The sequence below is a fragment of the Hippocampus guttulatus genome, chromosome 22, assembly GCF_054856545.1.
Source record: "Hippocampus guttulatus isolate MCC_2025c chromosome 22, RoL_Hgut_1.0, whole genome shotgun sequence".
NCBI classification, from domain to species: domain Eukaryota; kingdom Metazoa; phylum Chordata; class Actinopteri; order Syngnathiformes; family Syngnathidae; genus Hippocampus; species Hippocampus guttulatus.
Genome location: NC_141282.1, coordinates 2,498,601 through 2,514,088, shown reverse-complemented (window position 1 = coordinate 2,514,088; position 15,488 = coordinate 2,498,601). Strand labels below are relative to the sequence as shown.

Sequence of the window (15,488 nt, the reverse complement as noted above, 5' to 3'; positions counted from 1 at the left end):
TCCCATTTTTTTCTGTGCGCCTTCCCGAAGATGAACATGCTGCTGAGGCTGCAGGAGGCGGCCAACTACTCCAGTGCGCAGAGCTGCGACAGTGACAGCGCCAGTCACCATGACGACCACCTGGACTCCTCGCTGGAGTCGGCGCTCTGAAGCTCACTCGGCACGCCTACGGCGCAAATACATGACAGGTTTTGTGGTTTGGATCAACATCATCTGTGATATCAAATGAAATTGCGTTCACGGTTTTTAGCCCCGTCGAGTCGTAATTTAAACCAGCGGCTCGCAAACGTTTTGACATCAAGTACCACCTCAGAAACTACTCGGCTCTGCAAGTAACCACCGTCATGACCAACATTTTTTTTTCCCCTTGAAACAACTTCCTATTTATGGGACTTTTGGCGCCATCTTGTGGCATCCTAGGGCCTTTATTTCAATGGCGAGCCCAATTGAAGTCATCTTATGTTACTTTCCTCCATTTTTAGGATGCGACTTCTCGTCTGATTGCACAAAGTGTTTTGTCGGAATTCAAATCCTCGGCTCAGCGTCAGTCTTGTACTTCATCTTTGGAACTGGAAGATTTTTCTCTGTGTTTACAACCCGAGTAAGGAGGTGGCCAGGTACTCTTGTCGATGTATTTCTTTGTTTACAAAGGTGCTTTTCTCACAGGCATTGGTCCAAATAACCTTCCAAAAGGTCGCTCACTCTTCCACCTCGGTGGCTCCTGAAGTCAATTTCGACCAAATTCTCCCGCTTTTTAACTCATTCACTCCCAAAGACGTTTTTAAACGTCTTTTAAGACTTGGTCCAGAATTGGCTGGTACTGAATGAGTTAAGATGTTTCCGATGCGCTTCTGTGGCAGGCGGGGCTCTTAACGTGAGTGTTTATCGGCCCGTCACCTCGCTGCCCTCGCATGTCAACGACCGATCCGCCACATGATGCTACTGTGACGAAAATACGTGCCAAGTGACCCGCGCGGCTCGATTTCCTCACTTTGTGACCGGTGCTGATCAGTCGACGAAATACGATGCAGTCAGATAAAACACCTTCACTAGGGAACAATGATATTGGTGCTTTCCCGTTGCCTTAAGTGTGCAAACAGATTTTTTTTTGGAGGGGCGGCGGGGGGGGGTCTCCTCCTGCTTCCAATGACTTTATAATGACAAGAGATTCATATGGATGCTTAACTATGGATGCTTCCTGTTTTCCTTTCGAACAGGTTTAAAGTGCAAAATCAAAGAGTTCATGTTGTATGTGAATTCTAAACTGACCATTATCTATATATAAGTATATAAGATTTAAAGTTGTTGTTTTTTGTTTTTTTTTCTTCTGCACCCAGTTGAGCTGGGCTCACTTGAACTGACAGGAGCACAACCAAATGTTTGTTTGTTTGTCCCCCTTCTTTTTTTAAGCATGCTTTTTAACAGGGGGGGTCATTGAGAAAGAGATATTTACCTTTATGTACACACAAGTATTGGACGGAAGCCATTTTTGATTGTCCTTTTAAATGCGTGGGTTGGTTTTTGCACACTCGGGCGGGTTGTAAATACTTCAGTCACCTTGCACAGGAAATCAAAGATGCATTCGCCCGGTTGATGTTACACGAACCTGCAGAAAGAAGAAAAAAAAGTAAATTATTGTGTAAAAAAAAAATAAAAAAAGTGTGCGTCTTGTGATGTGTGTCAGTGCAGGAGGCACACGTGTAGATAGAAAAGTGTTCTCACTACAAATCACAAAAGCTGCACTTTCCCAGTCGGCGGCTCCCATTGTTGCCGTGAAATCTTTTGAGTTGTGTCATTCGAATTTAGCCAGGCTGCCGAGGCGCCGCAGCTCACTCCACACCGTACTGTACAGAAAACACCGCAGGTGCTACCGGTCAGCCAATGCCCACCCGAAATTAACACAACCTCAGGACAATGCCACCGTCTTGTCTACAATCCTACCTGTTGTCAGCTTTTTGCGCCTCCGCAGCCCGGCCTTCCCGTTTCCAAACTCGCTGACCCCAGCGTACGCCATCCAATTCGGAGATGTGTCAATCCAAGCCCATAGCATTTACTCTCGTTTTGAGATGCAAACATTCTTTTCTTCTTTTCGGGTGAAACATTTGTCTTTGAATGTTTTATATTTTGTACATTTGTATGTAACATATCATGTAAATAGACAGAGACAGTGATTTAACTCATCTGGAGGATTTTGTAGTCTTTGTAAAAGCTCTAAAAATAATAATAATAATAAATGGTATTTGGTGTCACAAGCAAATTATGGTTGTCATTTTTTTAATGCCATTCTGCTGGGTGACCTTTGGAAAATGATAGTCGCTTGTGTTTTAGGAGTAATTAAAAACTTCAAATACTTAAGATGTATTGATATTCTTGTTATGAAAATTAAACATCCGGGTCACTGATTACTGTTTCCAAAACACACACACAAACACACAGGAGGACATGAATCTTTAATGGCCTAAACATCTTAATAAATACATCGCACTTTCAAAATTAAAATTACGTTCAATAAACGCGTAACGAAATACGCCAATCGACTTGTGCATTTAGACAAACAAGTGAGTCGTTATTCCTATCGACAAGCAAGAGTTTCCCTCCGGAGTTTTGAAACTGCGGCACCAACGTTCAAGGAAGTTCCTGGATGCAAATGCCCGGATGTAAGACTTGCACTTCAGGATGCCGCGGTGGGGCATATATCCACCCTTGAACTCGTGTGGCCGTGAGAACGATTTGAATGTTTGGTCAGACGCAGCACCGCTAAAATCCTCCTTAAAACCCCCCAGCGATGAAGGCCCACTTTCCGAGATTCGCCGCCGCCCTCCTGCAACTTTGCAAGAGAGACTCTCAGAACTTCGTTGATCCTCCGACTGTCCGGGTACGTACGCAACACTTGTTTACCCCTTGTGTCATGAAGTTACGCGTTTTACAATTGTTTTAAATGATGTATGTAGTGTTATACAACATTTTTTTTTCAAACACTCAAAATGTTCAGAGGCATCTGTGCTATCCATACATATATAGTTTTTATTAGTTCTTTGAGATTTTTTTGCCCTTTATGGACAATAAATATACTATGTTGTTTTTTTCGGGCCAAAAACGCCTTACTATACTATTTCGTTTTTTTCAGGCCAAAAACGCCTTACTATACTATGTCGTTTTTTTCGAGCCAAAAACGCCTTACTATACTATGTCGTTTTTTTCGGGCCAAAAACGCCTTACTATACTATGTTGTTTTTTTCGGGCCAAAAACGCCTTACGATACTATGTTGTTTTTTTCGGGCCAAAAACGCCTGACTATACTATGTCATTTTTTTCGGGCCAAAAACGCCTTGGCCCGATGTCGTTTTTTTTTCGGGCCAAAAACGCCTTACTATACTATGTCGTTTTTTTCAGGCCAAAAACGCCTTACTATACTATGTCGTTTTTTTCAGGCCAAAAATACCTTACTATACTATGTCGTTTTTTTCGGGCCAAAAACGCCTTACTATACTATGTCGTTTTTTTCGGCTCAAAAACGCCTTATTATACTATGTCATTTTTTTCGGGCCAAAAACGCCTTACTATACTATGTCGTTTTTTTCGGGCCAAAAACGCCTTACTATATATACTATGTCATTTTTTTCGAGCCAAAAACGCCTTACTATATATACTATGTCGGGGTTTTTTTGGCTCAAAAACGCCTTACTATACTATGTCGTTTTTTTCGGGCCATAAACGCCTTACTATATATACTGTCGTTTTTTTCGGCTCAAAAACGCCTTACTATACTATGTCGTTTTTTTCGGGCCAAAAACGCCTTACTATACTATGTCGTTTTTTTCGGCTCAAAAACGCCTTACTATATATACTATGTCATTTTTTTCGGGCCAAAAACGCCTTACTATACTATGTCGTTTTGTTCGGCTCAAAAACGCCTTACTATACTATGTCGTTTTTTTCAGGCCAAAAACGTCCTACTGTACTATGTCGGGGGGGTTTCGGGCCAAAAACGCCTTACTATATATACTATGTCGTTTTTTTTCGGCTCAAAAACGCCTTACTATACTATGTCGTTTTTTTCGAGCCAAAAACGCCTTACTATACTATGTCGTTTTTTTTGGGGCCAAAAACGCCTTACTATACTATGTCGTTTTATTCGGCTCAAAAACGCCTTACTATACTATGTCGTTTTTTTCGGCTCAAAAACGCCTTACTATACTATGTCGTTTTTTTTCGGGCCAAAAACGCCTTACTATACTATGTCGTTTTTTTTCAGGCCAAAAACGCCTTACTATATATACTGTCGTTTTTTTCGGCTCAAAAACGCCTTACTATACTGTCGTTTTTTTCGAGCCAAAAACGCCTTACTATACTATGTCGTTTTGTTCGGCTCAAAAGCGCCTTACTATACTATGTCGTTTTTTTCGGGCCAAAAACACCTTACTATACTATGTCGTTTTGTTCGGCTCAAAAACGCCTTACTATACTGTCGTTTTTTTCAGGCCAAAAACGCCTTACTATACTATGTCGTTTTTTTCGGCTCAAAAACGCCTTACTATACTATGTCGTTTTTTTCGGCTCAAAAGCGCCTTACTATACTATGTCGTTTTTTTTCGGGCCAAAAACGCCTTACTATACTATGTCGTTTTTTTTTCAGGCCAAAAACGCCTTACTATATATACTGTCGTTTTTTTCGGCTCAAAAACGCCTTACTATACTGTCGTTTTTTTCGAGCCAAAAACGCCTTACTATACTATGTCGTTTTGTTCGGCTCAAAAGCGCCTTACTATACTATGTCGTTTTTTTCGGGCCAAAAACACCTTACTATACTATGTCGTTTTGTTCGGCTCAAAAACGCCTTACTATACTGTCGTTTTTTTCGGCTCAAAAACGCCTTACTATACTATGTCGTTTTGTTCGGCTCAAAAGCGCCTTACTATACTATGTCGTTTTTTTCGGGCCAAAAACACCTTACTATACTATGTCGTTTTGTTCGGGCCAAAAACGCCTTACTATACTATGTCGTTTTTTTTCGGGCCAAAAACGCCTTACTATACTATGTCGTTTTTTTTCGGGCCAAAAACGCCTGACTATACTATGTCGTTTTTTTCGGGCCAAAAACGCCTTACTATACTATGTCGTTTTTTTCGGCTCAAAAACGCCTCACTATACTATGTCGTTTTTTTCGAGCCAAAAACGCCTTACTATACTATGTCGTTTTTTTTTTTCGGGCCAAAAACGCCTTACTATACTATGTCGTTTTTTTTCAGGCCAAAAACGCCTTACTATATATACTGTCGTTTTTTTCGGCTCAAAAACGCCTTACTATACTGTCGTTTTTTTCGAGCCAAAAACGCCTTACTATACTATGTCGTTTTGTTCGGCTCAAAAGCGCCTTACTATACTATGTCGTTTTTTTCGGGCCAAAAACACCTTACTATACTATGTCGTTTTGTTCGGCTCAAAAACGCCTTACTATACTGTCGTTTTTTTCAGGCCAAAAACGCCTTACTATACTATGTCGTTTTTTTCGGCTCAAAAACGCCTTACTATACTATGTCGTTTTTTTCGGCTCAAAAGCGCCTTACTATACTATGTCGTTTTTTTTCGGGCCAAAAACGCCTTACTATACTATGTCGTTTTTTTTTCAGGCCAAAAACGCCTTACTATATATACTGTCGTTTTTTTCGGCTCAAAAACGCCTTACTATACTGTCGTTTTTTTCGAGCCAAAAACGCCTTACTATACTATGTCGTTTTGTTCGGCTCAAAAGCGCCTTACTATACTATGTCGTTTTTTTCGGGCCAAAAACACCTTACTATACTATGTCGTTTTTTTCGGCTCAAAAACGCCTTACTATACTATGTCGTTTTGTTCGGCTCAAAAGCGCCTTACTATACTATGTCGTTTTTTTCGGGCCAAAAACACCTTACTATACTATGTCGTTTTGTTCGGGCCAAAAACGCCTTACTATACTATGTCGTTTTTTTTCGGGCCAAAAACGCCTTACTATACTATGTCGTTTTTTTTCGGGCCAAAAACGCCTGACTATACTATGTCGTTTTTTTCGGGCCAAAAACGCCTTACTATACTATGTCGTTTTTTTCGGCTCAAAAACGCCTCACTATACTATGTCGTTTTTTTCGAGCCAAAAACGCCTTACTATACTATGTCGTTTTTTTTTTTCGGGCCAAAAACGCCTTACTATACTATGTCGTTTTTTTTCAGGCCAAAAACGCCTTACTATATATACTGTCGTTTTTTTCGGCTCAAAAACGCCTTACTATACTGTCGTTTTTTTCGAGCCAAAAACGCCTTACTATACTATGTCGTTTTGTTCGGCTCAAAAGCGCCTTACTATACTATGTCGTTTTTTTCGGGCCAAAAACACCTTACTATACTATGTCGTTTTGTTCGGCTCAAAAACGCCTTACTATACTGTCGTTTTTTTCAGGCCAAAAACGCCTTACTATACTATGTCGTTTTTTTCGGCTCAAAAACGCCTTACTATACTATGTCGTTTTTTTCGGCTCAAAAGCGCCTTACTATACTATGTCGTTTTTTTTCGGGCCAAAAACGCCTTACTATACTATGTCGTTTTTTTTTCAGGCCAAAAACGCCTTACTATATATACTGTCGTTTTTTTCGGCTCAAAAACGCCTTACTATACTGTCGTTTTTTTCGAGCCAAAAACGCCTTACTATACTATGTCGTTTTTTTCGGGCCAAAAACACCTTACTATACTATGTCGTTTTGTTCGGCTCAAAAACGCCTTACTATACTGTCGTTTTTTTCGGCTCAAAAACGCCTTACTATACTATGTCGTTTTGTTCGGCTCAAAAGCGCCTTACTATACTATGTCGTTTTTTTCGGGCCAAAAACACCTTACTATACTATGTCGTTTTGTTCGGGCCAAAAACGCCTTACTATACTATGTCGTTTTTTTTCGGGCCAAAAACGCCTTACTATACTATGTCGTTTTTTTTCGGGCCAAAAACGCCTGACTATACTATGTCGTTTTTTTCGGGCCAAAAACGCCTTACTATACTATGTCGTTTTTTTCGGCTCAAAAACGCCTCACTATACTATGTCGTTTTTTTCGAGCCAAAAACGCCTTACTATACTATGTCGTTTTTTTTTTTCGGGCCAAAAACGCCTTACTATACTATGTCGTTTTTTTTCAGGCCAAAAACGCCTTACTATATATACTGTCGTTTTTTTCGGCTCAAAAACGCCTTACTATACTGTCGTTTTTTTCGAGCCAAAAACGCCTTACTATACTATGTCGTTTTGTTCGGCTCAAAAGCGCCTTACTATACTATGTCGTTTTTTTCGGGCCAAAAACACCTTACTATACTATGTCGTTTTGTTCGGCTCAAAAACGCCTTACTATACTGTCGTTTTTTTCAGGCCAAAAACGCCTTACTATACTATGTCGTTTTTTTCGGCTCAAAAACGCCTTACTATACTATGTCGTTTTTTTCGGCTCAAAAGCGCCTTACTATACTATGTCGTTTTTTTTCGGGCCAAAAACGCCTTACTATACTATGTCGTTTTTTTTCAGGCCAAAAACGCCTTACTATATATACTGTCGTTTTTTTCGGCTCAAAAACGCCTTACTATACTGTCGTTTTTTTCGAGCCAAAAACGCCTTACTATACTATGTCGTTTTGTTCGGCTCAAAAGCGCCTTACTATACTATGTCGTTTTTTTCGGGCCAAAAACACCTTACTATACTATGTCGTTTTGTTCGGCTCAAAAACGCCTTACTATACTGTCGTTTTTTTCGGCTCAAAAACGCCTTACTATACTATGTCGTTTTGTTCGGCTCAAAAGCGCCTTACTATACTATGTCGTTTTTTTCGGGCCAAAAACACCTTACTATACTATGTCGTTTTGTTCGGGCCAAAAACGCCTTACTATACTATGTCGTTTTTTTTCGGGCCAAAAACGCCTGACTATACTATGTCGTTTTTTTCGGGCCAAAAACGCCTTACTATACTATGTCGTTTTTTTCGGCTCAAAAACGCCTCACTATACTATGTCGTTTTTTTCCGGGCCAAAAACACCTTACTATACTATGTCGTTTTGTTCGGCTCAAAAACACCTTACTATACTGTCGTTTTTTTCGGCTCAAAAACGCCTTACTATACTATGTCGTTATGTTCGGCTCAAAAGCGCCTTACTATACTATGTTGTTTTTTTTCGGGCCAAAAAGGCCTTACTATGCATGGTCGTTTTCTTTGTTGTTTTTATCCCACTAATTCTTTGAGTTGCTGTTGTCTTTTCAGATCCATTCCAGCAAGATGAGATCACCAGAAAAGACTTGGCGAAATGTAAGAAGGAACTCAACCACCGTTCCCAACATGGTGCCATCGGAGTGCTTTGAAGGCGAGTGTCAAGCGGGACCGCCTGCGCTTCACAAGATTCTTTTTGTAAAAGCTTGCCGTCCTTGTTTGATTCAGCCCCAGGTGGTGATGGAACCGCAGCCCACTGGCCCCTGGAGGAACAGCTTCTGGAGGAGGCCCTCATGACGTATCCGGTCAGCACACCAGAACGCTGGGACAAGAATGACTGCATGTGGCGCTACGAGGTGAGTGGAAAAAGTTATTCAAGTGGCAGGGTTGTCATTGGGTGCCAAACGTTGGCACCCAATGACAACAACCCTTCCACTTGAATTGGTACAAAAGTCATGTTGTGACTGAGATGTTAGCTGTCTCAGTCACAACAGGACATTTGTACCAATTTAAGTGGAAGGGTTGTTGTCATTGTCAGTGCCAAAATGGCACCCAATGACAACCCTTCCATTTGAATTGGTACAAATGTCCTGTTGTGATTGAGATGGCAAGATGACATGTCCCCTTTCTCCAACAGGAAGTGGTGGAGAAGATCGAAGCCAAGAAAGCTGCACAAGATCAAAAAATGACAACACTGAGAGAATTAAGAGTATCATGACTTTTAATGTTGATTTTTTTTTTTTAAAGTGTTTTATTGTGTCATTTATACATTTGAGTGTGACGCTGGGCTGGCTCCGTGGCCCACTGGTTCGTGCGTTGGAGTGCGAACGCAGAGGTCCAGGGTTCAAATCCAGCTCCGGCCTGTCGCGCTTGCGTGTTCTCTTCTTGCCGGCGTGGGTGCTGTCCGTCAACCCTCCCATCCGTTTTTTTCATCCCCTTGTCCTCACAAGGGTCGGGGGGGGGGGGGGGTGCTGGAGCCTCCCCCAGCTGTCTTCGGGCCATCGGCAAAGGAGAGGGGGCACCCTCAACCGACTGACAGCCAATCAAGAAACAACCATTCGCACCGGAGGTTAATTGCCCCACGGTGCAAATGGTTGTTTCTTGATTGGCTGTCAGTCGGTTGAGGGTGCCCCCTTTCGACCCCCCTGCCGGGGGAGGCTCCAGCACACCCTGCGATCCTTGCGAGGACAAGGGGATTTGAAAACAGAGCGTGACTTTACTTATCTCCTCATCCAGAACATTCCGCTGCAGATCTGGGTGTCGTCTGGAAGCTGCTCGATTGGACCTGTCAAGCAACAACAACAAAAATAAATAAATACAATTTTCACTTGGGGTGATTCCTAATCTCACAGTCACATTCTTCCTGAACAGAAACAAACGTACCAATGTCTGCAATGGCAGGAGCTTTGTCGAAGATATGTTTGGTGCACGCCTTGATGGTGGCTGCATCGATGACCTGTTAAGAGAGATTAAAAATAAATAAAATGAACTGCACATTAAGGTCATCCGACGCCATCCACTCACATCGATTCGGGTCTCAAGCTCGTGCAAAGGGGCCTGCGACTGCAGCACAACATCTGTTTGCCCATGGCCTCACAAATTGGGGTGGAGCCTGCAACGAGGAGGGAGAAAAATTTAAATGTTAATTTTTTTCGACCAAAAAAAGCCTTACTTTACATGGTCGTTTTTTTTTTTTTTTTTTTTACAAAAAAGCCTTACTATATCCACATGGTCGTTTTTTGGGGGCTAAAAATGCCTTACAATACATGATTGGTTTTTTTCGGCCAAAAACCCCTTACTATACATGGTTATTTAGCCGCGAAAAACGCCTTACTATATACATGGTCGTTTTTTGGGGGCTAAAAACCCCTTACTATACATGGTCGTTATTTAGCCGTGAAAAACGCCTTACTATACATGGTCGTTTTTTTCGGCCAAAAAAGCCTTCCTATACATGGTCGTTTTTTGGGGCTAAAAATGCCTTACTATACACGGTTGGGTTTTTTCGGCTAAAAAACCCTTACTATACATGGTCATTATTTAGCCGTGAAAAACGCCTTACTATACATGGTCGTTTTTTTCGGCCAAAAAAGCCTTCCTATACATGGTCGTTTTTTGGGGCTAAAAATGCCTTACAATACACGGTTGGTTTTTTTCGGCTAAAAACACCTTACTATACATGGTCGTTTTTTGGGGGCTGAAAACGCCTTACTATATATACATGGTCGTTTGTTTCAGCTAAAAACGCCTTACTATACATAGTCGTTTTTTTCGGCCAAAAATGCTTACTATACATGGTCGTTTTTTGGGGCTAAAAACGCCTTACTATACATGGTTATTTTTTTGGGCTAAAAACGCCTTACCATACATGGTTATTTTTTGGGGCTAAAAACGCCTTACTATACATGGTCGTTTTTTTCGGCCAAAAACGCCTTACTATACATGGTTATTTTTTTGGGCTAAAAACGCCTTACTATACATGATCGTTTTTGGGGCTAAAAACGTCTTACAATACATGGTAGGTTTTTTTCGGCTAAAAACGCCTTACTATACATGGTCGTTTTTTTGGGGCTAAGAACGCCTTACTATACATGGTTATTTTTTTGGGCTAAAAACGCCTTACCATACATGGTTATTTTTTGGGGCTAAAAACGCCTTACTATACATGGTCGTTTTTTTGGGCTAAAAACGCCTTACTATACATGGTCGTTTTTTTCGGCCAAAAACGCCTTACTATACATGGTTATTTTTTTGGGCTAAAAACGCCTTACTATACATGATCGTTTTTGGGGCTAAAAACGTCTTACAATACATGGTAGGTTTTTTTCGGCTAAAAACGCCTTACTATACATGGTCGTTTTTTTGGGGCTAAGAACGCCTTACTATACATGGTTATTTTTTTGGGCTAAAAACGCCTTACCATACATGGTTATTTTTTGGGGCTAAAAACGCCTTACTATACATGGTCGTTTTTTTGGGCTAAAAACGCCTTACTATACATGGTCGTTTTTTTCGGCCAAAAACGCCTTACTATACATGATCGTTTTTGGGGCTAAAAACGTCTTACAATACATGGTAGGTTTTTTTCGGCTAAAAACGCCTTACTATACATGGTCGTTTTTTTGGGGCTAAGAACGCCTTACTATACATGGTTATTTTTTTGGGCTAAAAACGCCTTACCATACATGGTTATTTTTTGGGGCTAAAAACGCCTTACTATACATGGTCGTTTTTTTGGGCTAAAAACGCCTTACTATACATGGTCGTTTTTTTCGGCCAAAAACGCCTTACTATACATGGTTATTTTTTTGGGCTAAAAACGCCTTACTATACATGATCGTTTTTGGGGCTAAAAACGTCTTACAATACATGGTAGGTTTTTTTCGGCTAAAAACGCCTTACTATACATGGTCGTTTTTTTGGGGCTAAGAACGCCTTACTATACATGGTCTTTTTTTTCCGGCCAAAAACGCCTTACGATACATGATCGTTTTTTGGGGCTAAAAACGCCTTCTATGTAGATGGTCACAAAAAAAAATAATACATGCACCTTAACTTGACTTACCTGTTGACTAACGTTCGGTCCACACACTTGTCCATGTTGTCCTCGCAAGCCAACCACTTGACCTCCTGGCAACAAGCCGCCTCTCATCCACCTTGTCACAATGTTGTTTGCGCTGATTGTTTACTCTGCAAAACTAATAGAGTTTGATTACGAAGAACACTTTTACATCCTCAAACATCATCAATATGATGTAAAAAAAAAAATAAAACTAAATATTCAAATTCATTTACTTTTTTTTTTTGAAAAATATTTTAGGTTTTTTTTTTTCCTAAAAATGTTTGGGTGGGAAATTTTGAGGAAAGGGTGTGTGGCCAACCTGGAATAATGCTCCTCGAACGACACTCAGACACACTTCGAATTTGTGATATGGAGGACGTGAGCACATCCAAACACCTATCATTGGGACAAAAACAAAGTTACATGTACTGCACGACATCAACATCACCCTTCTAGACATGTTTTTAAAGGACACCGATGTGAACTGAGTTAGTATCTAAACATTTTCTTACTAACTTGGCCCACATGGATCTCTTTTCCGAAAGTGTGTGTGGTTCAATGTCAAGCAGTACATGAAGTCGAGCTTTCGGTTCAGTGAGAAAGAAGTGGGCGCACTCACGTCCACCTTGTGGCAAAATGTGACATCACACATCAGCTGCTCAAGAGCAAAACACTTCATACCCACACGTGTGTCCAAATGCAGGCTGCCATTCCTTCTGCATGTCCCACAAGGTTGTCAGCAACTTTGGGCTTTAAGCCTCCCCGATCCTACCAGGCAGAAGGGAAAAAAGAAATTTGAAAAATAAGCCATGAGTAACATTCTTCTGCACGTAAAGAAGTTGAGTATATTGGAAATGTAACCTCTTATGTTTTCTCAAACATTATCAGAGAGGTAATTTTGAATTTTTTTTTTTGTTTAGCAGCAATAAGTATCCATCCAGTCAGATTTTGAATTAATATTCAATGAATATTCGATTGTATGGATACTATGGAACATGCGCGAGATTACGTTTCATGAAATATTTTGTCACGGTCATGTCATCGACAAGGTCAAATTATAGGTCAGACGGTCAAGTTGCTAAAAATAGGCACCGATTTTCAAAACGATTGCAGATTTGGAATAGTTGTTTTGTGAAGGTTGACCCAGTAAGTAATCCCTGAGAGAGAAGCACCAATTGAGCTCAAATTTGTGATCTAGTGTTGTGCCATCGCTATCAACAAGTGTACTAACTTTCATTTACATTTTCAACTCGTCAGATGTGGCATGGAGGTACCCAACTTTAACAACAACAAAAAAATCTCAAAACTGTACGATTCACGAAAGCAGCATGTGAAGGAATTACTCTTTCATTGCGGACATCAGCTTCCGTGTGGAGAACGCACCAAACAACATTCAAGTCAACCGCGTTCCTTGATTGATTCTTGACTGACACCAGTTTGTGGACGTGCCAGCTGACACGCTGTTTGTTGACATTTTAACAAACCTAGCCTGATTCAAGGGACGTAAGGAGTAACCAAAAACAAACTAGAGCACCTATGTGTCATAACGATACTTCTAGATTGTGTAGTATGTACATACATTTAGCATCTCCTGTTTAAATTACTCACTCAAGACACAGCAGAAAGACGCCGGAAATGTTTGGTAAACCGGATGCGTATGGAAAGCGAGAACGTTCAATTCAATTACACACGAAAGTGCGTCTTTGATTAGGTAGCATGACTACGAAAAACAAAAACAGCATATTTTAAGGCTCATATTTATTTACTTCGCATTTTTTGAACCGTGGAATTTATAGGCACTCCCACCTCAACGTTACGTGCTTATTCTTGATAAATGTGTTTGTTGTTATTAATTTTGTTACGAAAATAAAGGTGGCGAACGTGCGAAAGCGAAATAGCCTGCTTGATTGTCGAGGTCAAAATATTTACCAAACTTTTTTTGTTGTTGTTGGATTTTTTTGATGTTGTGTCGGTTTTTTTTATTTTACTTAAAAGAATTTGAAAAACAGTAATAATCCCGAGGAGGGATGACTATCTCTCCATTTGGTATAATCCAAACATACATTATCCAACCCGCTGAAACGTGAAAATCACTCCTCAACAAAGAATGTTAATCAAATCCAAAAGTCCAATGTGTTAATGCTGTAACATGCCCAAGAAAACATGATAATAATAATAATTATTATTAATATTAAAATGCAGTTTTGATGTTGGTAGTCCGTTGTTGGTTTAATTTGAAGCTCCTCGGACACACTTCCGGTTTTCTCCTTTGCTTTGAAACATCAACAGCGCCAAAGTTCAGCCTCTCCAAAGAGGAAAATGACAAGCGAAGAACCACAATGGCGAAAAGTCCATTCGTTCACAGGTGTAATTCCTCGCTCCAGGCACGGACACCGGGCGGTAGCAATCCGGGAGCTGATCGTGGTGTTTGGAGGTGGAAACGAAGGGATCGCAGAGGACCTCCATGTTTACAACACTGGTATGCTAAAATTAGCGTAGCGGCCAATGTTTTTAGCTTTAGCCTTTGCGAAATAATGTCTCAAACGCCAAACTGTTGTCTTTCGATTCACTAGTTTATGGCCCGCTCGCCAGCTTTGTTCATTTAAAACTGAATCCAGGAATCTTAATTTATTTTCTTAAATCTTTAAACGGAACTGGTAAGTTAGCTGCAGTATTACGTTCAGATCCGGATGATGATGGGCAGTAACGAAGTAGAAATGCTTATTCCTGTAGCTGTATTTTTAAGTGTAATCGATTTTTTCTGATTGCTTTTTACCCAGTTAACATATGGCATGCGAAATTTGGCAAATCTAAGATTATTCATGAGTGCATAAATGCTATTTAAATGTTACAACCGGTGTAATTCAAGACTGTAATTTCTTTTTAGTCTCCAAGCAGTGGTTTCTGCCTGCAGTGCGAGGAGACATCCCCCCTGGCTGTGCTGCTCACGGCTTGGTCTGTGAGGACACCCGCGTACTCGTCTTTGGCGGCATGGTGGAGTATGGCAAATACTCCAATAATCTCTATGAACTTCAGGTAAAGCTTTCCTCTCGAGTAGAAGCAGTAGCATTTAGTAATACCTTTGCCAATGTATATTTGATGTTCCAGGCTAGTCGCTGGCTTTGGAAGAAGCTGAAGCCCAGAGCGCCCAGGAATGGCCTGCCTCCGTGCCCTCGTATCGGGCACAGTTTTACCCTTGTGGGTAGCAGGTGTTATGTGTTTGGGGGGCTGGCCAATGTCAGCGAGGACCCCAACGGCAACATCCCACGGTATGTTGAAGGACAGATGCAAGGATGGGGTTTTTTGGTTTGTTTTACCCTATCTTCACTTATCGAGAAAGAAAGAGGCGTCATCCAAAACGCGTTCTGAAAAAACAACAGCAGCAGCATTGAAGAGAAATGAAAAATAAATTCAACTTGAAAAAAAAAAAATCAACCCTTGTGCTTTGATAAAGACATCCACGGTGATCCGTTCTTTGCGATGACAGGTACTTGGACGACCTCTACGAGTTGGAGCTGCAGTCTGTATCGGGGGCAAGAGGCTGGAGCATCCCGGAGACCAAAGGCGGTGGTCCTTCAGCGCGGGAGTCGCACACGTCCGTCGCTTACACCGGTCTCGGCTCTCCAAAGCTCTTCATCTTCGGGGGGATGCAAGGCCGCAGATTAGATGATCTCTGGCAGCTTGACCTCAGTAGGACAAATATACGACTT

At 41.1% G+C, this 15,488-nt stretch overlaps 3 protein-coding genes and 1 long non-coding RNA gene across 19 annotated transcripts in view; 3 read left to right on the top strand and 1 right to left on the bottom strand.

The window, feature by feature from the left end:
- nav3 (neuron navigator 3) overlaps positions 1-2,257 on the top strand; it is a 117,542-nt gene extending 115,285 nt beyond the window's left edge. For all 12 annotated transcript variants that reach the window (XM_086103719.1, XM_086103724.1, XM_086103723.1 and 9 more), the window contains one exon: positions 31-2,257. In XM_086103719.1, coding sequence (XP_085959845.1) covers positions 31-150 — 120 coding nt within the window. In that variant the 3' untranslated portion in view covers positions 151-2,257. The remainder of the gene's footprint in view (positions 1-30) is intronic.
- A 367-nt stretch (positions 2,258-2,624) lies between these two features.
- Positions 2,625-9,543, top strand: LOC147186014 (dnaJ homolog subfamily C member 2-like). 2 transcript variants are annotated; one of them, XR_015099365.1, is made up of 5 exons: positions 2,625-2,875; positions 8,271-8,370; positions 8,445-8,572; positions 8,854-9,109; positions 9,453-9,543. XR_015099365.1 is itself a non-coding variant. In XM_086103692.1 (5 exons), exons 1-5 carry the CDS (start codon positions 2,786-2,788, stop codon positions 9,525-9,527), a joined length of 465 nt encoding a protein of 154 aa, XP_085959818.1. In that variant the 5' UTR covers positions 2,625-2,785; the 3' UTR covers positions 9,528-9,543. The 2 variants fall into 2 exon arrangements, 1 of the variants encoding a protein (XP_085959818.1); XM_086103692.1 differs by having other exon boundaries at positions 8,854-8,925.
- The window catches only part of LOC147186010 (uncharacterized), a 21,714-nt gene continuing 15,145 nt past the window's right edge, over positions 8,920-15,488 (bottom strand). The window contains exons 19-25 of one of the 4 annotated variants that reach the window (XR_015099367.1): positions 14,859-15,415; positions 12,460-12,546; positions 12,098-12,174; positions 11,782-11,914; positions 9,741-9,828; positions 9,600-9,672; positions 8,920-9,501 (exon numbers count right to left, since the gene is read on the bottom strand). This is a non-coding gene — a long non-coding RNA (uncharacterized LOC147186010). The other 3 variants (XR_015099366.1, XR_015099368.1, XR_015099369.1) reach the window with 3 other exon arrangements.
- hcfc2 (host cell factor C2) overlaps positions 14,047-15,488 on the top strand; it is a 4,941-nt gene continuing 3,499 nt past the window's right edge. Inside the window, exons 1-4 of the mRNA XM_086103681.1 lie at positions 14,047-14,257; positions 14,666-14,814; positions 14,887-15,047; positions 15,266-15,468. Coding sequence (XP_085959807.1) covers positions 14,098-14,257; positions 14,666-14,814; positions 14,887-15,047; positions 15,266-15,468 — 673 coding nt within the window. The 5' untranslated portion in view covers positions 14,047-14,097. The remainder of the gene's footprint in view (positions 14,258-14,665; positions 14,815-14,886; positions 15,048-15,265; positions 15,469-15,488) is intronic.

Coding starts and splice junctions, on each gene's coding strand:
- LOC147186014 (XM_086103692.1), top strand. CDS start 2,786: ATGAAGGCCCACTTTCCGAGATTCGCCGCCGCCCTCCTGCAACTTTGC. Junction 8,371..8,444: donor GCCATCGGAGTGCTTTGAAG/GCGAGTGTCAAG, acceptor TGTTTGATTCAG/CCCCAGGTGGTGATGGAACC. Junction 8,926..9,452: donor CAACACTGAGAGAATTAAGA/GTATCATGACTT, acceptor CTCCTCATCCAG/AACATTCCGCTGCAGATCTG.